This window comes from Emydura macquarii, unplaced genomic scaffold, assembly GCF_026122565.2.
Source record: "Emydura macquarii macquarii isolate MOO-44397 ecotype Brisbane River unplaced genomic scaffold, CSIRO-AGI_Emac_v2 contig_369, whole genome shotgun sequence".
Classification (NCBI taxonomy): Eukaryota; Metazoa; Chordata; order Testudines; family Chelidae; genus Emydura; species Emydura macquarii.
In genome coordinates this window covers 2,878,083-2,904,746 of record NW_027130506.1, presented here as the reverse complement: position 1 = coordinate 2,904,746, position 26,664 = coordinate 2,878,083, and the positions used below count along the sequence as shown (strand labels likewise).

The 26,664-nt window shown below is 43.4% G+C and overlaps 1 protein-coding gene across 1 annotated transcript; it reads right to left on the bottom strand.

Annotated features, from left to right (window-relative positions):
* Positions 1 to 396: 396 nt before the first annotated feature.
* On the bottom strand, positions 397 to 23,074 carry COLEC10 (collectin subfamily member 10). Its single transcript, XM_067530713.1, has 6 exons — positions 22,830 to 23,074; positions 10,881 to 10,952; positions 8,641 to 8,712; positions 4,739 to 4,792; positions 2,736 to 2,831; positions 397 to 1,553 (listed from the first exon to the last, which is right to left on the bottom strand). The coding sequence occupies exons 1-6, from the start codon at positions 22,975 to 22,977 to the stop codon at positions 1,165 to 1,167; spliced, it is 831 nt and encodes a 276-aa protein (XP_067386814.1). The 5' UTR covers positions 22,978 to 23,074; the 3' UTR covers positions 397 to 1,164.
* Positions 23,075 to 26,664: the final 3,590 nt, after the last annotated feature.

The following is a 26,664-nucleotide window of genomic DNA, read 5'->3' as shown; positions in this document are numbered from 1 at the left end:
GCGGTTTATATGTAGACACGCCCATAAGCTCTTAAGTGCCTAAATCACTTTTGAAAACGTTAATGCCTACACACCTTTAAAACCTGAGTTAAAATCTAGTCTGATACCTAAACGATCTTGGAGTACTTTCCTACAGAGAGTCTTGGCGCAGCCTCAGAGATTTCATCAGGACTACCCATGGAGGAAGCACTAGCAAGGGTATCAAAACCTGGCCTCTTAGGTAAATGGTGAAGGAGAATAATAAATAGCTGGGGTCTGATTAGTAAAGCCTTCATGTTCATTACTGACCATGTGCTCATGCAAGCAGGCGCAGGCCTAGCCATTATGCGGACCAGGGCAGAAAATATTTTTGTGCTCACGCACCTGAGCGGCGTAGCCAAATAAAAACCAACCCAAAAACCAAACAAAGAAAACCCACAGCCAGCCACTCACTGAAGGACAAAAAAAGCCTGAACAGTGCAGTGGTCCAGCACCCCCTGGAAGTTGGCACCCAGGCCCAATAACCCGAGAACAACTGGGCAGGGAGAGGGGAGTAGGTGAAGCAATGCTCCCTCTCCTCCACATACCAGCCAGCATATCTGTCAAGCCACCGCAGGGGCAGTAGAGGAGGTTTTCTGCAGCCCTTAAAGAGATGTTTTACATTATTCCTTCCTCTCCCTAATGCAACCAGGAAGCAGCAGAAAACATTGGGCCTCCCTGGTGCAGTCTACTGCCTGGTGCTGCCTGTGGAGCAGTGGGGTTGTGCCCCACCCCCCAGTGCAGTGCAGTGCTGGCCAAAAACCACACTATCTCCCTCCAAGGAGTTTGTGCACCATTTGAATAACCTGTTCAACCATTATCCACATACTGTCGCTCCATCAATGGAGTCAGGCTCACTCCTGTTGGTTCTAAATTTAGCCCAAGAAATTTAAACCCCAAATAAAAATAACTGAGATTCCCCATTAGTTGGGAAGCTAGGATTCCATCTGCAGGCCTGATTCTGACTCCACATGCACCAGTGTAACTTCACTGACTTAAATGTCGTCACTCCTGCTTTACACCAGTGTACGTAAGTGCTGCATCAGGCCCTGTCCCACTTAGCCCTACCCAGCCCTACCTATCTAATGGATAAATCAGGAGGAATGATTGTATATCTAGGAGATGCCTGGCAAGCGCTCTGGCATTTTATTTTCTCTTCTTGAATTCACAGACAAAGTAGATAGCCAGATTGCACTCTGAATCGTTCCACTTTCCTGTGCTGAGCATTTCCACGCAGTCCTCGTGCACAGCTGCATCCTTCGGCTCCCCTTCTTTCCAGTTGCTGTAATTCTGCAGTGGGGTGTTGTCTGCATACATGAACTGTCCTTCCTTTTCCATATCGTTCACCCCAATGAACACACGGAAGAGACCGCTCTTGGAGACGTAGTCAGCAATCAGTGCATTGGCTGCCTCATCCTTCGGCATTGCCAGCATCCCTCCTCTGATCCTGCAATGGGTCATGGCCTCCTTGTAGCTCTTTTCTTCTTGGACTATGTAATAGAATTTCTCATCTGTTTCCCTGATTCCTGCTATTACTTTAGAAAGAAAAACAAACATCCTTTTAATGGTTTATCAAAATGCACACGGGTCTCTCCTTCTTCAACAGAACAACAGTGGAAATAGCCAATAAAGCTAAGAAATGGGTTTTCCACAACTGAGTTTCTGGTAATAATGATGAAGGCTTGAACAAGGAATGATACTAATGAGGGTGACAAGTGAGGACAAAGGCATAGTGTTCTTCAGTCCTGACTGTCCAGCATCTGCCACTACAGTTCTGGGCCTCTCTGAAACATGGTTTTCAGATCATGTCCTTTGACATGGACAAACCAGCCTGTACAACTAGATGAGATTGCCGCATTCATCGCTTCCCTAGTAAATGTCTAGTAGGGGTGTAAAAATTAGTTGAATTAAAAATCTGTTGAAACATTCTAAAAATAGACCGTTTAAACAGTTAAACGCTGGGGGGAAGCTGTGCTGGGCTCACTCCTCCCTGCCAAGTGAGAGCTGCCTAGCTGTGGCATTAGCTGGGCAGCTGTCACTCACGGGGAGCTGAGCCCAGCTGTGGCTTACCTCCCCCACCCTGCGCTAGGCTCCATACCTCCTCGCCACAGCTCACCTCCTATCCCCCTGCTGGGATCCACGCCACCCCCTGCTCATGTGGAGCCAAGCCCAGCTGCAGCCACCCCGTGCTGGGCTCCACGCTTCCCCGCCAGCAAGAGCTGCCCAGCTGCTCTCGCTGGCAGGGAGCCAGTCCAGCTGCCGCTCCCTCCCCTCCAGTTTAAACGGTAATCAGCTGTTTAAAATGTTTAAACAGCTGATTTCCGTTTCAACATTTACACCGTTAACCTTTTACATCCCTAATGTCTACACAGTCACCTCATTGTCCTCCTTCAAATCCCTCTTTATAGCTCTTCTCTGCTGCAATGCCTACTACAAACTTGACCATGGTTGGGAGATGGTGTACGGTGCCCACTGCCACTCATGCAACCTATCATCTCTTTGGTCCCTTGTGCACCCTTTAGCTCTTTGTTTGTATTGACCTGTTGTCTATAGTCTTATACGGAGATGGTAAGCTCTGTGGGGCAGGGACTGTTGCTATATATACATTTCCACAGTGCCTAGTGCCAGGGGCCCTGCCCTGTAGGTGTAACTAAAGCCACAAAATAATAATTAATAATAAGGTAGGAACCAACTGAAAAATAAATGATGAAGCTTACCATTTTTAACAAATTTCATTGATGTCTTGAGTCGAGCAACATTAATATCCAGTTGTCCAACAACTTTGCGGTATCTCCCACAGTCACAGACAGTGCCTGGTTCAACACAAGAAACACTTGATTGACCAGCTGGGAATGGGGGTTGGGTGCATGTGGTACTGTCTGACCTACCAATCTGCTCTCAGATCTTGTAGAAGACTTACCACTGGCTTGTGGTAAGCTAGCCTCTCCTTATCCCAGTGCTGTTCCCACTGATGATAACACTGTGATTGACCTCCTGGGAGCAGGACTGTGCCTCCTTACAATCCCATGTTAATTTTTCATTGAAGTTTTGGTTTAGATTTGTCTCACCTACTTAGATATCCCTGATCTGGTGTGGTGGGGCAGGTAGCCCACCCTGGCAGAGAAGGGGTTAATAGAGCCCTGGAGAGGCTGAAGGGTAGCAGCCAATTGGAGGTGCCAAGGGGGAAGCAGCCAATCAGGGCCAGGCAGGCCCATATAAGAAGGGCTGCCAGCCAGAGAGAGGAGACAGTTATCCTCAAGGAGCTCACAGGGAGAAGGCTGGCTTGCAGGGTGGGGCAGGTCAGCAGCCTGGATAGAGCAGTGGCTGGCTCCAGGAGAGGAGCAGCTGCTGGGCCCTGGAGTAAGAGCTGGCCTGAGACAGCAGGGCTGACTCCAGACAGGGAGCAGCTGGGCCCTGAGGTAAGAGACTGACTCTGGACTACCAAGGCCACTGATATAAGTGGCTAAGGACTATTGAATCCTCCCCCCAACCTCCTGCCTGGAAGTGGGAGGAGCAGAGACTGAGACACAGCTGGAGGGCTGTGCTGTGAAGCGGATGCTGGGACTCCAGGGAGATGTGAGTCTGGGAGAGAAGAAAGGATGAGCAATGCACCACTGGAGAGGGCGCAGTGGCCGCCAGAGTGATTCCCCAGGATGACCAGCAAGAGGCGGCTGTGGTGGTGAGCAGGGACCTGTTACGTCTGGAAAAATAACAATTCTTTCCTGGGGGTGGAGGAGGCCCTGTTTGCTCCCTCCTCCCCATTCCAGATGTAGGAGGTTTTACTCTCTCAATCTCCATATCCTCTGCCCCTCATATCTATTCTGTGATCCACCTTTCAGGGACTTCCCCTGTCACAGCTCTCTCTATAACTTCATCTCCCTATGGCAGAGAGGTAAAAGCATGGCAAGTTAACACTATTCATGGGATCTATTCATGCCACCTGTGGGGTGGGGTTGAGGATATCCCGAGGAGACCAGCTGGCTTTCCAGCCCAGCCGGCTGTCTCTCCAGAGAGTTGGGGTGGGGAACTGCCATTAGGTCAGGGAAAGGTATGCCACAGAAATGGAACACTCCCCTTTTCAGCCATAGACTCTTCTCCCCCAGGGACATAGAAAAGAGCATGGAGCCCTTAGACTGGAAACTGTTTGTTTGGAGGGAGCACCAGGTCAGTAAAGTCTCTTGTGCACTTATGATGCAGTAGAAATAATTAATAGCAATGACAACTTGAACCCATTGAAGGTTGAGTTCTGTTTGGGCCTGAATATATATGACTTCTGATGTGCGGTATATTTTATGTCATTCTTCTGCTACTCCCAGGAAGAAGAGGGATGCAGTTAATTTCTCACAAGAACCTAGGGTGACTGAATGTCCTGATTATACAGGGACAGTCCTGATATTCAGGGCTTTGTCTTACATAGGCGCCTATTACCTCCCAACCCCCTGTCCCGATTTTTTCACTCTTGCTATCTGGTCACCCTACAAGAACTATTATGGTTTGCACTAAGCTGCCATTTAGTTAGAAATCTATATTTTGTTAGAAAGAAAATCTTGATAAAGAAACATGGTTTAATTTGAGGGTGAAAAACATTTAATGGATCTCAATTTTTTTTGTGAAACCCCACACTTAACAAAATGTCATGAAACCCAGCACCCTAGTAGATTCAACTATCCTTAGTAGAAAGACACAGCTCAGGAAATGTAGTGGAACCAACATACTGTACCTGCTTTCCCCTTCCCTCCAGACACTCCAGATAAACCTTTGACTCCTTTGTCACCTGAAAGAAGAAAAAAATATGTTCCCAGATCTTGGAGAGGGTGCATCTCAGTAGAGCACATGTGAAAAACATGTTTGAAATCTATTTAGTGATGTATAAGCTATTTGACAGAAGGACATGGATGTGCTGTTCCAGCAGATGTGCCAACTCAAACAGTCCATGATTAATTCTGGTGAATCAAAATAAAGAGAACATTTTAATAGCTGATCCATTGATAGTTCAGGCTTCCTATGGGTGGCTGGTGCCTGGTACCTACGCAATGTAAGTGGGAGCTACACAAGGCCCTTTATATAAGTTGATCATGAGATACTGAAAGCCTTCAACAAGTCAGTGGGAATTCTCTCAGCACCTTGTAGGACAGAGTCCATACTGCACTAGATTACATCATGTAAAATTAAGATACAGGATAAGCCTGGCTTGACAAAACCGAGTGAATTTACATGGATGCATTAAGCCAGTGGTCCCCAAACTGTGGGGCGTGCCCCCTTTAGGGGGCCACAGAGAACATCCTGGGGGGCACACAGCAGGGCCTGGGCCAGCTCCAATAGGGGGGCGGGCAGGGAGAGCTACCCAGCCCAGCTCTGCCTCCAGCCCTGTCCCCTATCCCTGGCCCCTACTTCTGGCCCAGGGGGAGGGGTGTGAACATGTTCTATTACTGGTAAGGGGAAGCAGAAGAGGAAAAGTTTGGGCACCACTACATTAAGCAATGCACAGAGCTGACAAATAGCTCCTTAGCTGAGGTAGGTAGGGGACATGGTTTCATTTCAGAATAAATCCATAAAATGTGATATCATCTTTTTTATTGATTTTTCTCATATTTTGAAAATCATTCAAATGATTCATAGCTAAGTGGATCTGCAAATACAAAAATGTGTGAATAGATTTATTTCAAAGTCACTAATAATTATTTGAATCAGAAAACTGCCTTTTATGTAAAATGCATTTCAGCTCTCTCCAGTAGATTATGTAGCACCTTTAGTTCAGTGATGAAACACTGCTTAATATTAATTCTATCTTGTAGCTCCACACCATGTATTTTTACATGATTTTTCCCCTTCATGTAGTTGTATTTTTTTAAAGACATCAGGAGCTTCTGGGCATTTTAATTAAAGATAACTGATGCCTATTTGTATGGGGAGATGGACATTCTGGAAAATTTCATTAAAGCATGCAATATTCTATTGCATTAAAACATGAATGGTTTTGGGTCTCCTGTTCAGATACTGAAGAATATTAATATATCTAGTAAAAGTTAGGTTGCTGCATGGTAACCAAGGTGCGAATCGACAATGCACCAGCTTGCTGTGTGGAAACATCCTGTGTGGACACTACTACAGATCACTGGAAGTCCTTAAGTGAGGCTTAGTGTACTACGCTTTCAAGTAGTAGTAATCAGCCACACTCGGGACTTTCACTGCACAGTAGCAGTCTTCAGACAGGGATGCTGATGTATAGCAAGCTGCTGCACTGTTGAGTCTCACAGTAACATGCCGTGTAGAAGCTCCAAATTACACCCATGTAAATCTGTAGTAACTCTACTGACTTCTTATCTCATGAAAATCAATAATAGACATTGGCCAAGATTTTCAAAAGTGACCACTGATTTCAGGTGCCACAATTCTCAGGTTCCTTATTTGGTTCAGCTTAAAGGGACTTAATTTTCAGGGAATGCTCATTAAAATCAGGCCCCTTTAAAGTGTCTCAGATTAATCTCTATAAAACTGAGGCACACAATCACCAGTCAGTGTTCTGAAGATTGTGGCTATTGTTTGTGATGGCATAAGGAGACATATTAAAGAATCACTTGCTGTGGGCAAATCCTTTACAAATTTTGGCAATAAAGAACGGGATACTTTGACATCAGAGCCAGTTCCCCCAGTTTCAGAATGACCTTTTCTAGTTTTAACCTGGGATGCAAAAATTCCTTCGCACTGTCAGTCCTCATCATAGATATATGGTAAGTTAGCATGATCCAATACATTCATCTCTTGGTCTGTGTATAACCTCAGCTTTCTGACAGGAAACACCTGACACACCTAACACAATAAAACTGAACTATAATAGCAGCAGCAATTTCTTCCCCCTAGCTTGAGTGACCTCTGCTTCTGAAAACAGAAAAACAGTTTTTATTGTTTGTTTCCTCATTTCCTTCCAGACAGACTGTATAATTCTTTCCCAACCGTCAGAGGCAGTGTAAATGCAATAGTCACTATACTAGACAAAGAGCTGGCTTGAGTTAAAGAGTTGAGGTCAGGTTGTCAAAGGTATGTTGGTACTTAAGGATGCAGGTAGGCACCTAGTGGAATTTTCAAAAGCACCTTAGCAGGTTATGAAATCAATGGGAGTTAGGCACCTTATATGTTTAAGTGCTTTTGAAAATCTGCCTGCATCGTTAGGTGCCTAAATACCTTTGAAAATCTGTCCCTTGGGGTCAAATTCTGCAAATGCTGTATAAACCTGGAGTAATTTCATTGAAGTCAATGGGATGAGGGTTTGCAGCTCTAAGCTACCTCTCTGCTCCCTTGATCTTGGGGCTGTCTGGGAGGCTAAGGGCTGTTCTCAATTACACAGGCTACAGCAGCCAGCTAAGGACGGCTCCATCCTCTTCCCATCCCCAGCCCGCTCCTATGCCTGAGAGCATACACTACCTTTACTCCAAATGGGTATTCCCCCTATGACGTCTAAAGCAGTGCTCCATTCCCTCTGTGCAGCTATCTTTATTCAGCCATGTTCCCCATTGAAGCCAATGGGAACTGATGTAAGAAAAGGCGGTAGGTGGAGACTCAGCAGTGGAGAGCATAAAGTTAAGAGTTTGCCTTTTCTTCTTCTTTGCTTGCAAAGTCCACATATTTCTTTCAGATTATTTAAACAAACGTTTCAGTGTTCTTTTGTCTTAAAAACAAACACAAGCAATGCTAGTGCCTGGGATCCACACAGTAATGAAGCAGAGTAGACATGCGTTGTACTTTCTGATTGATTGCTACAATCCAGAGTAAAAATTAAACCTCAAACAGTCACATTGCTGTATCAAATTTCCATTCCACTGTAACGAAGGATAATGAAAGTGTTGTTCCTTTCCCGCCTGCCTAAGTGGAAATTAAACCAAAGTATGTGAACAAGAAGGGCACATGTATGTTTATTTGATGTATTTATAGAGTAATTTATAATTGTGTGTGTGTACAGCTTCTACATGTGTGTGATAGAAATAACATTCTTCCCCAACTAGGCTTCTACTGTAGCAACTAGGAAAACTGAGGGCCACTTCTCAAGCTCCTAGGCCATTCATTCCCAGGTGGAATTGCAGTCTACCTTGATATACAAGGGACAGGCTTTCAGACTAAACAATTGGTGTCTGAACATGAGTTCTAAAATCACTGCCAATTTGAGGTCTTCTGCAAGGAGCTTGCCCACCTATTACACATCTGGGTGGTTAGCCAGGTCCAGACAGGAGGTAGGAATAATAGGCAGCAGAATATTGACTCCTTGGCTTTGAAAGCCAGTGGGTAAAATCCTGGCCCTGTTGCAGTCAATGGGAGTTTTGCCATATTGGGGCCAGCATTTTACCCTGTGCTTTTTATTGTGTAATCTACAAGAGAACAGCTTTTTTTTAATCTTAGCTAGAAAATGATTCTAACCAAATAAGTCTGATATATCCCAGTAGGCAGTAGCACATATACACACCAGACTGTATCACAATCCCCAATTAGCCTATGTAAAATATATTTAGGGAACATAAAACAGACAATATTTGAACTTGAATTATTTTACCTAATAGCTGTAATTCTTAAACATACGGAACACGTCATAGTTGAATATGTACCTTGACAAAAATAGTAAACATAAATTACCTTTTCCACCAATTGGGCCAATTTTCCCAATCATTCCCTGATCACCACTATCCCCCACTGCTCCTTTGTTTCCTGAAAAAGAAAGCAATGAAAAGAATGTGAATGGTTTTATCCATCCGCAGGAGACCATTTAGTTCTTTAGAGGATTGGTCACATTTTGAAGGTGTGCAAGTGCAATCAGTCAATGCGTGTTACAGGTCCTCTTCTGTGCCGATCCACAGGGGATATGAGACTGTGACGTCCGCACCTAGAAGGCTTTTGCTCTTTCGCTCTGTAGTAGCTCGTGTTGTTAGCTCTGGTGGTCCCCAGTGTGTTGGCCAAAAATCTGGTTCTCTATCCTTCTTGCCAATCTCTGTAATTGACAAGCTCTGAGCAAGCATCAGAAATATAACTTTAATGCTAGAAAATAAGATTTAAACAGGATTCCCATTGATTTTATGGAGAGGATCTCTTATCTTTTCCCCTTCTGCTCAGTCTCCCTGGCCCAGACTTTTAAATGTATTTCGGGATTAGTCTGCTCCGCATTGCAAGGCATATATATCTGGAGTTCCAACCTCCGGAACTATGGAATAAAGAGCATGACATTTCAGAGCTTGCTTGTCCTGTTAAAATTCGCAGTTGATATGCCCCAAGGCATCATCCTTTATACTGAAAATACAGATTTAAAGCAATTTTAGTGAATCAAATATTAACTATACTGCACAGCTAACCCATAGCCAATGGTGGATTCACTGTGTAGCTCAGTAAGTATTTCTTTGATTTCTTTTACTGGACCAAATTCTGCAGTCCTTACTTGAGGTAAAAGTCAGAATTGCTGAATGTGGCCCAGTGTTTGGCTGCATGTCACTGCAGGGTTTTTCCGTTACACAGAGTCCAATGGTAATGTGCCCCTTTATACTCGCCATTGTTTTATGTTGCAGATTGGCTGGCTAAATTGTGAGCCCCTAATTTTGTGAGCTCTCCATCTGCACATATGACTTTAATGCCACAAAACTATTTAATAAACACACTTGTTAACTGATCCCTTTCCTTCTCATCCGCTTCAGTCACTATTTTATGATCTGAAGTAATGTCACACATGGGCCTATGTAGCCCATTTATATAGAGAATTCGAAGATTTATTAATTATAACAGCTAGTAAATAAAATTTTAAAATATTCTAGTTATAAACTATAAAACAATGCTGCTGATTAGTCCTGAAATACTTAGCCCATTGCCAAATGGGAGAATGAGCATGTGTATGCATCAGTATTGCAAAAACAGCTGGTTAAACTATGAGATGGGACACCCAAATAAGCTTTACTTTGAAATCTGTAATTAGCAGCACTTTCCTCTGCCTCAGAATGCTGTTGTACTATTCGTCATCCAAGGAGGGTGTGTGTCTAATACAGCAGGGTACTGAGAGTCCGTGGCTCTAGTCCTACTTTAGACAGTGACTTGCTGTTTGACTGTAGGTAATTCACCTAGTCTCTCTGGTCCAGATCCTCAAAGATATTTAGGCTCCTACCTTCCACAATTGAAGGTAGGAGCATAAATACTGCTGAGGACCTAGGCCTCTATGCAACAGTTTGCTCACCTGTAAATAAGAAAATCCCACAGATATTGGCTTCTGGTGAGATAAATGTCAAGATTTATTGACCCTAGGGTAACTCTTAGCCTAGGTTTCACCCTAGGGAATATTTGACTCAGTGGACAGTAAAACCTTGATGTATGTTGAACTATGAAGTCAGGATATGTATTGTTACATGTGGCTTTGAATGTTCCTCATCAGAACTAAATGGAAATCCCCCCCCCCTCCCCCTATTATGGCCATATAATTTCAGACATATTGCAGTTTTTCCTTTCGTTCACATTCTGGAGAGGAGATGAAATTAGGGCCCAAGTCACTTTTGATGAACTAACCATGAGGCTGGGATGCACATATGTGATCTGATCAGCTAACAATCTTCTACATCTCATTTACAATGAACCCCCAGGAAGTCAGCAATAGAAATTTATTGGCCTGTCACAAGACTGTTTTCAGTCAGTCATGAGTTGTGACTTTTTTATGGTATATACAGTAGTAATAATACCTATATTAATAGTAATTCCGGCATGATGTTAGGTTTAATCAGTTGATGTTTAGAAAATATTATGGGATCCCTTGTCACAGCATTAGTGCAAGTTATTAAGCATAGGAATTGGCATATTGTTCTGTTTTATTTGCATGAATATCCCTATGTTAATACTACCACATGTACCTTTTGGTCCTTTGGGGCCTACTTTTCCATGTTTTCCGACCTCTCCTTGATCTCCATTTTCACCTTCATCCCCTTAAAAAACATAAAACAAAACATCATGCTCCAGCTCACGCAGTGCAATAAACATTACCATGTGTTTCTCCAAAAGTAATATTGATGGTTTGACCCTACTGGCTTTCTTCAGTTTTCATTTTGAAGGTACAGCGGGTATATATGAAAAGAGAAGATCAGGCACAGCCAGTGTCTGACCTGCTTTAGGAAATGCTGCCAAACATTCTGCTTTGAAAAAGCCTTCTCACCATAAGAATGACATTGACACTCCCTTCTGCCTCTACCCCCACCACCCAAAACAAAAAATAAACAAAGCTCTACCCCAAGCAGAGTGGTGACCTAAAAAGGGAGGAATACCACCTTTCCTGTTGCTAGTGATTTTATGTGGAAGGCATTGAGATACCGTGGTGATGGACAGCAGTATAACACCTTAAGATAGATAGATGGAGAGCTGTAGAAATTGGAATAGAGCAAGACATAGATCCCAGCAAGTCAACCTGTCAACCCATGGCAGGTGCTGTAGGCACATGTTAATAGAAAATTCGTGTTTTGCAAATACTCCAAATGACTTTACTTGTAGGGAAAGTCCAGAACAGTAAGTTCTTCAAACTTGACTTCCATAGCACATAGATACTCCAGGTAAGACCAAGGCCCCATTGCACACAGTTCATAAATATACTAAGAGACAGCCTTGCAAGAAAGAGTTTTACACTCCAAATGGACAAGGCAGACAAAAAAATCCCATTTTATATGTAACTCTTGCTTGCTCGGAGAGACGCTCTGCCCCCCTCTAGTGGTGGCTAGACCCCTTGAGCAGCAGTTCCCAAACTGTGAGTTGTGACCCCAAGTGGGGTCGTTTAATCAGCAAATAGGGTCACAGAAATCCCAACCGTGAAGAGGATGCCATTTTAGAAAATGGCTTCCCCTGCATAGCGTGACCTCACACACACCGTATGGATGAGGTCATGTCGCATGCACCGTATGTGTGTGAGGTCATGCAGTCCAGAGGATTTCATTTTGTAAAGCAAAATGGCATCCTCCTTGCTGCGTGACCTTGCATGTACAGTGTATGTGAGGTCACACAGGAGGGAGGACACCATTTTTAAACTGCAACTTCCATGCTGTCTGGGGTAGTGGGAAATAATACATCTGAAAATGGAGTCATGCAGGGAAAATGTTTGGGAATTGCTGCTCTAGAGAATGATGATCCTGCTACAGCCCTGGCTAACCATGTGTCTTTTAGCTCATGTGGCAGGTAGAAGCTCATGCATTAATCTCTAGAGGTCCCAGGTGTGATCCCCACCGAAAATGCCCGGGTGGGTCGGCTTTACACATACAGATGGAAACTGTGGAGGCACTAGATGATTAAGTGAATTGCTGAAGGTCACACAGAAAGATGGAGGTGGATGCAGGCCTTGAACCCAGATCTCCTGAGGTCCAGTTTTGTGCCTGAACCCAAAGAATATTCTTATCCTCATCTGTGAGCAGCAAACCTCTCTGCCCCCAAATGAAAACAACCACCAAAAACTCCTCTTCTGATGTACACAGAAGTACAGGGAAACTGTACAGTTTGAAAATATGTAAACTACTTTTTTATTGATAGGAAAGTCAACAATACAAACAGCATGTGATCTCCTGCTGTCCAAATGAAAATGTGGGAAACAAGCTGGGAAGTTAGGCCTACCTCTAATCTCACATCATTTGTTTCTGAACTACATCTGATGGGGCCAAGAGAGAAATGAAGCTTGCACTTTCTCCATAAGAGACAGGCTTTTTGATTTGGTTCTGTGAATATATTCGAGACATGGTTGAGATCAGCTTTGACAGGATGTCAAGCTTTGGGACCCTGTGTGGGAGTGCAGAGCCACTCTGTTGACTTATGCTGGCAGCCAGACGAGGGCTCATTAGCTCAAAATGAGGAAAATAAAAGGTTGAGTGTCAAGCTGAGATTAAAGCGAGAACATCTTGAGGGAGGGACAGGAACTCCTGGGGATAAACAGCCTACGAGGAAATATGGCTGAGGAACATGCTAAACTGTCAGTGAGTGCAGTCAGTAAGTACAATCCTGCCCATGTCTTTGTTTAATTGTTTAGGTAGCAGAATAAAGGCAAACCCCAACTCCCAAAGCCAAGGATGGCTTTGCACAAGAGCCGGCCATGCATAGGCTGGATGGGGAGCTGGGAGGGGATTATGCTCCTTTACATAAACAATGTTTGTACTTTTAAAATAAAACAAAATACAGAAATGCCATGACCTTTAATTAGCAAACAACGGGCCATTGAAGACCCTTTATCTTGAAGCTGTTTGCAGTGATTCTGCACCGGTGCTTCATAAAGTCAATGCAGACACATGTTTGTGAAACTAGGCCCTTTAAAAATCCAGATCAGCCTTTGGGGCCAGTCCTGGAGTCAGTGGGAATGTTGTTGTTATTTGTGTTGTGGAAGTGTCTAGAGCCATGGTTCCCAAACATTTTCCCTGCATGAGTCCATTTTCAGCTGTGTTCCCATGACCCCAGACTTCACAGAAGCTGCCATTTAAAAATGGTGTCCTCCCTCCAGTGTGATCTCACACGCACTGTACGTGCAAGGGCACGCCGCAAGAAGGATGCCATATTGCTTTACAAAATGGCGTCCCCTCGACTGCATGACCTCACACATGGTGCGTGTGAGGTCATGCTGCATGGAGGGTGCCGTTTTGTAGAGCAAAATAGCTTCCCCTGTGCGATGTGAGCTTGTGCATACAGTGCGCGTGTGGTCAAGCTGTTCAGAGGAGGCCATTTTGTAAAATGGCGTCCTCTGCATGCTCAGGATTGCCGTGAACCCATCTGCTGATGAAGCGACCCCACTTGAGGTCATGACCCACAGTTTGGGAGCTGCTGTCCTAGAAGTCACCAATCAAGCATCCAGGTTCCACTGCACTAGGCACTGAGCACACACACAAAAAGATGGTAACTGCTCCATAGACATCACAACTTAACTTTGTCATTGTCATTGGCTGGTGCTTTTCCCTACTCCTCCCAAAGTGTGATAAAAGCTGCAATGGTTCCTTCTGTAGCAGAGCACCTACTGAGCAGCAGAGACTGGGTTGTCAGTGGCTTACCTATGATCTGGTGCATGGGGCACTCGACTGAGAGTTGGCAGAAGGAGGGGTTCTATTGCCAGCAACTCATTGTATGACTCATTGTATGACTTGAAGTGAGTCAGTTCACTAAACTGTGCTTCAGTTTCCCCCCTCTAGAAAATGGGGAAAATGAAACTTGCCTGCCTTTGTAAAGAGCTTTGAGATTATAACAGTTGAATGTTAATACTGATTACTTTCCATACCATTCTTCCTGTTAATTAACTAGTAGATGGGCTAGTGTATGATAGATTGGGACTATTCAATGCACATCGGCCTGCTAACACCTCTGCAGTCATAGGCCAAAACAAGGGGTTTAGTGGGTTACAGATTGTTGTAATGAGCCATAAATCCAGTGTCTCTGTTCAGTCCGTGATTTTTAGTATCTAGCAGAGTTATGAAAATGTAAGCCCTCCCGCCCAGTCGGCTTGTCTTTCAAAAGTGTTGTGCAGGTTTCCTTTTGAAATGTGAAGTCTTAAGTGATGCTGCCATCTCGTGGTTTCCTATTGCGTAGCAAGGACTGGGATGGATGCATTTCTTTAAATGAGCAAGTCCCTCATCATCTCTTGTGATTTAATATGTACAGGCCACCTTCGTCTTTTTATCCACTTACCTTATTTCAACAAGTAAATTACAAATGATATTTATGGTCACATATGGTCACAACTCTGGATTGGGATCAGAACATTGTACTGTTTTTCTTTGTACAGCACCCTGAGTGTACATGTTGCTTTACAGAAAAATAAGACTGAATCCCTGCCCCGAGGACCTTACACTCTAAGACCCAGATTTTGAGCTTCTCTTGGTGGTATTCAGGGGTGGAGGCAAAGGTGGCTGTGTGATGGGTTCAATTTTATCCCCTATTAAAAGATGGTCTCCTTTAAAGTATGATTGCCCAGAAGTTACTTACTTCTACCCCCATATGTGGGCACTTCAGTGCATCAAGCTGAAGCATGATTTTGTCTTTTGTACCCTTTTAGTATTCCATCAAATTCCATTTCTAGAATAGCCAATAACCCACTTCTAGTCCCTGGTTTGCCTGATTTCATCCCAGGCAAGCTGGCCAGCAGAGTATACCATCAATCTTGCTCAGATTGGAGCTGTTCATTTTGAATACATAGTTACATCAGATGGGGCAAGGGAGACTGCAGGGACTCAAACCGCAGTGTCTTAGCCACTGGGCTATAGTGTGGGTGTGTCTCTTTCACTCTCTTCTCCCTCCCCTCCCCCCCCATGAATATTTATTATGTATACAAAGTAGAACAGTCCCAACAGGAGAGATTGACTCTATAGCCCTGTGGATGGGGCACTTGCCTGCGATGTGGGAAACCCAGGATGAAAATCCGGCTCCAAATCAGGCAGTGTAGGAGCTAGGTCTCCTACATGCCAGATGAGGGCCATAACTGGGCTATTCTGGTCTCTGTCTCATTGGTTTCACCCAAAGAAACCAGTTTCAACAAATTGCCATTTTCTAGTGAAAAATTCCTGACCAGCTCCACTCCTGATTTCCATAAGGATCCTTAGGGCAGATCCGGGTCCAGCATTGACTTTAATAGAGCTATGCTGAGAACCTGGACCTCTGGGTGGAATTTTTTTGGTAAATAACAGAAAAACCATTTACACATTGGGCTTGATTATCCTCTTCTTACATGTGTTTTACACAGGTGTATCTCTTGGCCTAAGTCTCCTGTCATTGCCATCATGACGTTACTCCATGGACTCATGATGATTTACATTGGTGTACATGGGGAGTCAAACTAATGTTACACTGATGTAAAACCAGTGTAAATCAGAAGAGAATCCAGCTCTTCATGTTCTGAGTTTATATATACCACCTCATCCATATAGATAGTCTTTAAAAAAAATGCACATATATGTTGTGTACAGCAGAAGGAAAGCGAGCTCTCAACAGTCCAAATACATGAGAAATTGGATTAAAATAATATTTGAAATTATAGGATGTTTTAGCTCAGACAGGTGAGGTGCTAACAGGGAACACTGGTTATGGGTTAGGACAGACTTTTACGTATTCAGCAGGAAAGGTGAACAGTGGCAGGCCTGGTTTCTGACAGAATTTGAGATTTTCCAGAAGGAGAACTGTGTAAACTCAATTATTAAGGCTGAAAGATGGACAGCAGAACTGAAGACCACAATAAACATTACTTTGAAGCACTGACCCATGTCACAGAGTTTAAAAGCAACATTTGTCAGAATAATTAAAGGAAAACATTTTTAAAAAAAAACCAAACATTGCTACAGGGAGACTCCCTGCATCCTTCTTCAGATTTCATTCCAGTCCAGATTCTCAGCCTGGGGCCAATCCAACACCCACTGAAGTTCCTGGAAAGACTCCTAGGGACATGGATTGAGACCTTAGAGAGCTGACACAGTCTCGGGCCAGATCTGCTGAAATACTGAGCACCTACAACTCCAAAAGAAGTCAATAGCAGCTGTGGGTGCAGTACACTACTAGAAAATCAGGCCTCCAGTGCTTATAGAGTCAGATTAGGGATACTGCATACTAACCCTGGGTTCTGACTCAGATTTGAGCCCAATGCCCTCTTCTATCCACACACAAATTAGTCTGACTCAGGTCAGCAAGCACGCAGGACCTGGGTTCTATGACCCTACTAGGGGGCTAGATCAGAGTTCAAATTCCACTGTGACTCCGGTCCAAGCCCTGTCATTTTGCAGTATAGACACAGATTAAGCCACAGACCCAAGTCTATATGTCTGCTTAGTGCTGTATAGATGCATTAGCACAGCGGTGAGACCCAGGTCCAGCCACTGTAAACCTAAGTTTACAATGCAGGGTGGATACTCAAGTGTGGGCTTGGAAACAGAGTCCACAAGCCCAGGTCCCACAGACCCGGCAGTGTAGGCATATCTTTTAGTCAAAAGATGTAGGTTTTATTTCTGATTTTACCCTGAATCACTATTTAATCTGGGTCAATTCTTCTGGCCAGATCCTGGTCTCATTGGCACTGGGGTGCAGTAGATTTCTGAATTTGGCCCTTACTGCCCCACCTACCATAGGTGCACAATGCTGATCATCTATAACTTTGTAAAGCGTTTAGAGATCCTCTAATGAAAAGCTCTTGAGTAATACAACATATTATTAAAAATGATTTGATACATTAAAACATTAACATTAACAATGTTAGTTTTTGCCCAGATACCAGGTGACAAGGTGCTTTAGGCACATCTATGTCGATACAGTTTTCTGTATCCTAAGAGCAGCCAAGAGTGCTGTTCATGGGGGTCTCGAGTACTGCTGCCCATCTCATCCTAAGTAACAGTGCTTACACAATTCTACTTCAGGAAAGTCTCAGTCTCTATCAGAAACCAGGCCTGCCGCTGTCCTACTGATGTGATAAGAGACAAAGTTGGATAAGTAATAGAAGTAGGGCCATGAAGTCAAAGAGAAGAGACTTGCACTTGATGTGCTGGAAAAGGGGATTCAAAGAGGAGTTGATGTAGTCAGATTGGCAAGAAATATGATCTTAGTGGCCTAATTTTATATGGACAAGAGGAGGGCACTGTGTGTGTCAGCAGATACAGAGAAAAGCTTAACAACGATCAAGATGGGAGAGTACAGGGTCTGAGGGAGCGTTCTAACGGTCAGAACAGAAATAAAAAATCAGATCAGTGAGGAAGAAGTGATCGGATTTGGCCACAAGAGGCATGAGAAAGGAAGGAGTCCAAGATGACCCCTGGTATCATGATGCATTTAACAATGGTGAAAGAATGAGGGGAATGGAAAGGGTTCCAGAGAAAGACCTGGTGTTGAATTTTGGCCAGATTAGTTTTAAGCTGATGGTGTGATATCCAGTCTGAGAAACGGGGCTGAATAAAGTGAGACATCCCAGAAATGGGACACAAGATTTGTGGGACTGCAGGTCAGAGATGGTAACTACAGTTGTGTGAAAAGAAGGTATCACCCTGAGAGAGGGTGGACAGGGAGAAGAGGAAAGGGCCAAGGATGGAAATTTGTGAGACTTCCCGTGGAGAGAAGCAGAGGGGAAGGAACACTGAAGGAAGCATCGGACACAGGAGAACCAAGAGAGGTCAGGATTGTGAAACCCGAGGGAGGCTTAAAGTTCCCTAAACATCCCTTGGCGAGGATATGCAATAGGGTGTGTGTGTGAGAACAGGCTATTGTGAAAGAAAGAAAGAAGCCGCAGAGATCATATCAGAAGGTTTTTGTAGAAATTTTTAGGCTCAGCATGTCACAGTAGTTTAGAGTTGATTAATACAGATGGTGTCTGGGAAATATCGGTTTCTTTATCTCATCAGATAGAGACAATAACAGAAGATGATAAAGTGACCTGGTGCATACTGGCTGCTTTAAGGAACCTCTCTGTACCCTTATGCAGCACTTTGTTTTTCTGTGTAGTTTTTACTGGTGATGCATAAATAACCACATCAGCCTAGAAACCACATTTCCCTAATAACAGTACTGACCACAATGACCAGATCAGAGGCTAATTGCTCTAACTAGATGAAACTTGGGTTGTTTAATTCAGGGGTTTGTGCAAATTTTATTCTAGCTTCTTTTCATATGAGGTTGCATCCACTGTGCTTTGCTTTGGGCTGAAGGCTTCAGTGAAACCAAGTGAGAGTCAGCATGGTTTGCATTGCTTCTATCTGGGACCATAAGCAAGGTCCCAGTTTTTCTTCCAAATGATTCCTCCTGTACTTTTGTTGCCCACTGTGTGTGTAGGTGGGATAGTCTTCCCCATTCAGGGGTCTATCCAAGCCAGGAATTGGCCCTTGTTTTATAGTTTTTAATCCTGAATAATAATAGTCTAAATTTTCAAAAGGGGCCAGCTATATGGGATGCCTGAATTTTTTGGGTGCACAGCTTGTGGCACCTTAAAGTAATCTGGTTTTCAGAGCGTGTTCGTTCAGTCCTTGTAAAAATCAGATCCCTTTAATGTCTCCTAAATTTAGGATCCAAAATCACTAATCACTTTGTTGACCTAAGTTTTCAAATTCTTATAGCAACATTGGTCCCAAATACAGAATTCTAGAGTGAGGATATAATCTGCTGTTAAATTTTATAGGGGAGCTTATAAATTCCATAGTGAGGTCATCAGTCTTGATGAAATTCTATAGGCTTGTTCAGAAAAAGGTCTATAGAACCTGGTTAGAACTTATTGGGGATGAAACCTTTTCAAAATGGTGGGACCAGGCTGCAGTAACACTAGGCCCAAGTTCATCAAAAGGATTAGTGGACTTCTTTGCATATCTGAGCTGAGTTTTAGATTGTAGAGGAAACTGGAAACTAGGTGAGGTTTGCCTGCTTTGTGTGTGTGTGTGTGTGTACGTGTTAGTCTGCATGCAAAGGTCAGTCATCTGCTCATACACTGTTTTTAAAAATTGTAACAGATCTGTCTATACCAGCAATAGAAAAACAGGGTGTGTGAACAGAAGGTGGAGAAAACAAATGGGAATACTAGTCAATTAAAATGTGCATTGTAGATATCACTCATGACCACTAGAGGTCAGGCTTTAATGCCTATTAAGAAGTTATTAATACCAAACCGTTCTAATAAATACTAACTTCTAGAGCTTTTTCATAGAAATTAAAGACAGTAAAGATGGTAAAGTCTTATTAGCCCCCATAGTCCCTCCCTATTCATTCCCTCCCTCCAGTACATTGTCTAGTGCTTTGTCCAGTCAATTTTTAAAGGCCTCTTTTTGCCTTTGTAAGCATAATTGTTCTTTCTGTCATGAAGCCTTTTCTGATATTCATCCTAAATTTCCCCTCACTGATTTTTCACCCCATTACTCCTGGTCATACCTCCTTGTGCTGCCTAAGTAATTAATTTGACATCTCTTGTTATGAGTGTAAAATAAAAAAGTTACAAATATTCTGAGCAAATAATTTCTTGGTGAAAACTGGCCCTTTTTGAATAAAGATGGTTTCCACATTGAACAAATGGGAAAAAAATAAGTTCTTGCTGCTCTTTGCTATAGGACACACAGACTTTAAGGTAATGCAAGTGAGTAGTACAACTGCAATTTAATGTAGAGCCATAGGGTCTGCAATGTTCAGTGCTCCTACAATCCTCTTTTGGTGCAGGTAGATTTTGTCACAGGAGAGGCACAAAGCTTGTGAGACGCACAGCTACAAAGTGCTTGCCCGGCATATTGTGTGATCTCTCAGCAGAATAAATTATGCCATGGCACCTACCACTAGCAGAGGAAAGAAGATAGTCAAGGGATGAAATGTGGGAAAACTGACTATGAAGCTGGAGAGTTGCCTATTTTCTGAAACTGGAGAACGGGCTGCACCACAGATACTGCATTTTTAAAAGAACAATGATGATGGTGATTCAAGCAATAGAAGCCTTCATTTGAGATACTACAGTTAGAAATATAGTAAGAAAGTTTTGCTGGTGGATTTAGTGCTGGTAGCAGCTAGAACGCCTGGTATCTGGAGTCCTCTAGTCACAGGACAGGTACAGGTGTAGGCAGCAGCACTGCAAACTTTCTCCTGCCCCCTTTGGCCAATTGCCTCATCACTGACCCTGAGAGGTTGCTCTGCAGGTAAGGCAGTAGTTCAGACACTGAGCCATTCAGTCTTTAGCTTCTCACGTGGACTGCAGATAAGGCTGTCATGCTAGTAAAAGCCACTTCTGACTTTTCTAACATGGGCTCTTGTCGACTAGGAACTGGACCAAGGCCACAGACTCATCTCCCATGGAGTGGAGAATGCTGTCAGAGGGTCTCTCGTCATCTGTTTGACAGGAGATTTGAAGCAGTGACCCAAAGGTGTTGAGCTCCATGTCTAATTACTAGTCTTGAGCCATTCAGTCCTTTGGAAATAGTAATATTCTAGTTCTGAGGGAGCATTGAGCATCCCCTCAATATACTCCTTTTGTTCTTCCCGTCCCCTGGGGTCATCATGCCAACCCTTTCTTCAGGCCACAAAGCAACAAGGACTGAACATGACTATTGCTGGATTTGCTCGTTACCGGGCGTGGGTTGCACTGAGTGCTCCTAGTCCCTGCTGGATGGGAGACCAAAGGAACAAGTCTATCCTAGCATAGACAGCTCTATTCACGATGCGGTGTCACTAGACTACTTGACTCACTCAGGCACAGTTTAACTGCAAAAGTTTATGGTCAGCCAAACTCTCTCTTCCAACCATGGAAGCTTCCATTATTCAGATAGTAACTAAACAAACTCATACCCCACTCTCTGGTTTCAGTGAGTCTCTCTGAGCTTATACTGCCTCAGCAAAGGTTAAAGTTTCGACTTCAATCCTAAAGAAATTAATTTGATGATTAAAAATGGAACTATAAGCAACATGCATTTGAATAATCCATCATAAAAACAAATGAGTCTGCAGCAATGTTTGTGTGTTGATAAAATCTCTTTTCTCTTTAAACTATAAATCACTTGCATTTTTTCCCCTTATTCTGTAGCCTATGGAAAAATATAATGAATTACTAATAAGGAAGCAGTAGTCTGAGCTGTAATAGCCATTGCCTGAAATAAATATTTTAGAGCTGACACTGCAAGATATATCTCTTTGTTATGGGCTAAGTTCTTGGCTATTTACACCCCAGGCAATTCCATTGACTTCAGTTACATTACGTGCGTTCAGTTGCATAAGCTGATGCATAGATTTTGGCCTCAGATATTTGTAAAGTGTCTTGAAGGTGAAAGAATGATACACTAAAGAGCTGAGCTAGGTCCCGCTGAAGTCAATGGTGAGGGTCCTATTGACTTCAACAGGAGCTGCAAGATCCAGTCTCAGATGTACAACTCTGCTCACCCTCTATAAGTAGGCATTTATATGATGGTATTCTCCCCACAAGTGTAGAAACAACTAGAGTAACCATCAGCTGTCTCTTGGCTAATGCTTGCTTTTAAGGGAAGTCATGGTATTATTATTTTGTATGTCAGCTGCCTGCGAGCACATCCAAATTTAGCGGGAACAATGTGGACAAGATGTTTAGTTTATATCAGTGGTTTTCAAACTTTTTAGGCTGTGTATCTCCCATCTGATTTAGGCAGAGGCGACACGTGGAGGGGGGACACACGGGGTCACATGCCCCCCCCCTGATTTCTTTGTTCTGTTTAGCAACAGCTTCTAGAGGTTCTCAGAGGGGCAAGCGGCAACTTGAGTCTGAACTTTTTGAGCTGAGTCTCCCCTTTGAGTTACAAGTTTTGTTGCCACTCCCTCCTCTCCCTCCACCCAGACAAGCTAGGAGGCCCGCTGAGGTGAGTCAGGGGGTGGAGGTGGTGCTCCCTCACTGAGCCCCCTCCCCCCCCCGATGTTCCTCCACGCCCCCCTGTGCAGCACACCCCACAGTTTGACAAACCTCTCATTCTGAGTCATACAGCAGCTGCAGTTTTAATTGAAAAGCGATTCAATGTCGATTAGATTGCCAAATCTTACTAAATAAAAGGCATTGTGGCCATTACAGGATTTTTCTTGCATATGCCCCTGAGGAGGTCTCACGTACTCTTAGGGGTACATGTACCCCAGTTTGAAAACCACTTTCTCTAAAAGTGCAGGAGTCTGTTCCAGTAACTTTAAAAACCAAAACCAATTTTCAAGTCTCCTTACTGCAGCCCTTCTCCCCCTGCCCCAATCGCCTCCTCCTCTCCCTCCCAATTTCATTTTGCTAGGTCTACAATTCTTCGGATCCTTCCTCTCCAGCCCTTTGGTGATGCATATCCCACACCACAAGTCCTTTCGTGTCTCAGAATTTCCACTCTGATCAGCTCTGGCATTAACATTAGCAGTTTGGTATTCCTCACCTTTTGGTCCAGGTAAAATTGTGTGTGTTGAGCAGACCTCTGTTGCAGGTCGACTGTCAACATCGAAACCAAAAATCTGAACTTGGAAAATAAGGAGCACTACTAATGTTCTACATTTCCTCCACTGTTGTTCTTTCATGCTGCTCATCCTTGCAGTTCCTCAGGAAATGCCTTTCGTTGTTACAGTCTTAAAAAATAGTTGATTCTAAAATAAATGTTTCACTAAATGAGGCAGAGCAAAGACTTGGGAGCTTACACTTGAAAAAAGCTAAATAAAGTGGGAAAAAGGAGGTCACTCCTGTTTGTTTTTTGTATCCTGCACAGACGATACATTGTCCAGAATATTTATTTAACAGTGACAGTTGTTTAGTCCAATTTATCTCTTAGTTGTAAGAGATTTAGCTACACTGGCCAGAGGAAATGTCTAGGATATATGAGGCTATCTCTGTTTGTGTTAGCTTTTTCTTTTTACACTTATTCTTTATAAAGGGGAAACCCAACACTCCATTCATTTAGAAGAAAAAGACTTTGATTTTCTATCCAAATGAACGTCAATTAATTATAAGATGCTTGTAGTGTGTTGTTACCTAAGGAAATTAATTCATGCTCATTGTAACAAGTAAGAGACATATTCCAACAAGAACCGGCCTCAGGCAGGTTGTAAAGACCCCCCAAAACAACAGAACAGCTGCAGCTCTGCCTCAAAGAGAAGACCCATAATGGGACTTCACACCTCCTGAATGCCATGCAGCAGGAACCAAGCTGATCTTCTGGCCAAAATCCATAAGCCATGGCCGCTATTAGGGCCCTGAGACTGTTGTAGTGGTTGCTTTGAGCCCTGGCTATGCTGATGGACAACATCCAGAAGGACAACCTTGAGGACTGAAGCCACAGAAGAGGTAAGCTTGAGCAATAGCAGTGCAAAAATCTCCACCCTGCCTTCGGCCCATGCCTCTCATCATTGCCAGCCAGGAGAGGTGACCTCTATAGGCAGTGAAGTAGTTCAGGCTCCATGCCCATTCAGCCTTTGTCCTCTCACTGCACGAGGTTTTCAGTTAGTGCTTGTTTTGATTTGCGTGACATGGTTCTCTGAGTTGTGCTTTGAGTGTGTGTGGGTTTGAAGCTCAAACACGGAGACAAAGGGATGTAAAACCCCTGTGTAGAGGGACTAGTAGCACACCACAGTATTGTGTGATCTCCTGGAGGAATTCTGACAGTCACAAGGGTTCTTCCTGGGGCTTACTGTGTGGTCCCACTGCACCTTTTCCGGAGCAACCTTCCTGAAAAAGACAGGCTCCAGCTCTTAATTAGATAAAAAAACATAGTAACCAATGACAATGAATCATGCAGGTAAGGGGCAAAGGCAGATGGATGCTCATATTAATCTCCGGTGGAGCTCTACTAACTTTTGTCCCATTACGTCTAGGATGAATTCAGCCCAAGAAGGTGAGAGCTGCTCTAGAAGTGAAGTTAATTTGTTCGAACTAATTTATTGTTGCTTACACATACATGTTTGTGCCCATCCTAAGCAAAAACACATTAAAGAGGGGAAATAGCTTTTCAGATGCTTTCCTCATTATTTAAAGGGAAATTAATTTTATAGCCCTACAGGCTCTTGACAGACAGGTAACATATCATCAAGTGTACCCACACAGAAGCGTGCAGTTACACAAGGTACCTGCTCTTCTTTGATGGCTGGAGGCCTTTGATCTCAAGCTTCACAGTGCACCTAGAGGGAAATCTTGGCCACACTGGAAAATTCCCACTGATTCAGCAGGACAAGATTTCACCTCTGATATCCAGTCTTGTCATGGGTTGCCACACTGTTTCAAAACAATCCCTCTCTCTTTATTATTGTGCCATGCACTGTGCTTTTCAGAAATATAAGATAGTTTTTTTGTCCCAAAGAGCATGCAATCTAAATAAGATGGAGGGCTTGAAAACAAATACACCATAGCTAGAGGGGATAGAGGAAGAATAATAACTGGAATTATGAGTGGATGGAGCCACCCCAGGGGTAAACTTGACTGTGTGTTTTGCATTGTGAACTGTATCTATCACTTTGTCATTTGTAAGTTTGTGTTATTTATCCTCTCTCTTTTTCCAACACTTCACTTTCATTTTGTGAGCATAAAGTCCATTTAAGCGGAAGACCCAGATGATTGTGTAGGAGTGGGAAGTTGGTGAAGTTGGTTCTGAGGAAGGCTTTAAAGAGGCATGTTGGCGAACCTTACCGAACATTGCCAAACCAATGTGAATGGCAGGATCTGCTCAGCAGTACTGAGAAATCTTCCAGCAATTGTTTGATATTCCTCAGCAATAAACAGTGACGGAGAAAGTGATGCAGGCAAACATTTGTTCAGAGAGTTCAGTTGGTGACTGAATTTAATGAGGCACACTGACCATTGTGCATTTTAATTCTCATTGAATCAACTAACAAACCAGTGTTGTCTAGCCATAAAAGACAAAAAACAAACATTTCCTGCAGCAAGAACGTTGTACAAGAAACCCCTGAAAACAGTCTAAAGAAAATCATGAAATGTTCTCCGTATTTACAGTCAGCAGCAGGCAAGTCCCCATTATGTTGCCTGTTACCTTTCTAGAGTCTAAGCCTTTCCCAAAGGAGCTGAGTGTTACCTTTACCTGACTATCCCTCAGATGTTAATCATCAAAGGTCAATAAGCTACATAGAGTACAAATAACCCCCGGCTCAGGTAACTGTAGAGTTTACCAGTCCATGGCCAGATGCTAGTGCCAACTTAACTAATTATCTGTGGCTGGACTCAAGGTTTACACATCCTGCCCATACCAGGGGTAAGAGTGAGATAGGAGTGCCCAGGGTCCACCTGTAGCAGTTCTAGCCCAAGAGTTCAATAGTTCAGGGAGCCTCTCTCTACCTGTGCCGTGTTGTACAGATCAGCTATTGGGATCTGCAGGTGTTCAAAGGCATTTCTCCACATTCTTGTTGCTTGTGCTGTCAATCAAATAGAGTTTTTAAGATCATCTGTAATAGTCTTACATAACTTCCAATATGATATTCAAGAGATTACATAGGACCCAGCAGTCTTGGTGACAATGGCCTAACATCCATTCTGGCCTCGCAGGTTTTTTGGGAGGTCCTTTTATGTTGTATTGTTCAAGCATATCCAAGCTACACATTGCCTTTGCTCACCCTTGCACTGAGACGTCACAGCCTTGTGTTCCTAGTTGTGCAGTATGCAAGGATTTGGAAGATCAAAGCCTACATTTATTAGCTGTTCAAACATGTGGCCTGAAGATAATATATGGTCTGTTCTTACTTAAAGCCCACTTCAGCGTGGTGTATAAAATATGAAGTACCAGGCCCTTCTGGAGCGTATTCACATCTCCCAGGAATCACACCACATTAAAAGGGACTTTAGGTTAATTTCAACCCTATTGTCAGATCTAGCAATTGGCCACAGAGCATTTCAAGCTTTAATTACTGAAAAATGGCCGTTGGCTACAATAACACTCTCATGAGACTTCATGAAAGGCCTGATAATAATTAATGTCACCATTATGGTTTGCCATGGAAACAGATACAGAAGCTGCCATATACTCTGGTTGTTTTTAAAAAAAGAATGTTAAGTTCTGTTAGAAATGAATATAAATGCAAAATATATAGGGGAATGCTGTAAATGTTTCATAATCGTGTTTGTCAAAGTGCAGCCCGTTCCTGTGTCAGAACAGAGCCTCGCAAACAAGCAGGCAGTAATTCAATTCCAGTGAATAACCTCCAGCTCTCACTGACCTGATGTAGCACTGAATAAGTGTCCTACCCTGGGAAAATATTTCCTGCTCCATTTTCATAAAT

What these genes read in the sequence shown, in the direction of transcription:
- COLEC10 (XM_067530713.1), bottom strand. Translation starts at nt 22,977, where the DNA reads ATGAGCAGCATGAAAGAACAACAGTGGAGGAAATGTAGAACATTAGTA. An exon ending in AATTTTACCTGGACCAAAAG is followed by an intron (nt 10,953 to 22,829) that starts GTGAGGAATACC and finishes ATGTTTTTTAAG; the next exon opens with GGGATGAAGGTGAAAATGGA. An exon ending in TGGAGGGAAGGGGAAAGCAG is followed by an intron (nt 2,832 to 4,738) that starts GTACAGTATGTT and finishes GTGTTGAACCAG; the next exon opens with GCACTGTCTGTGACTGTGGG.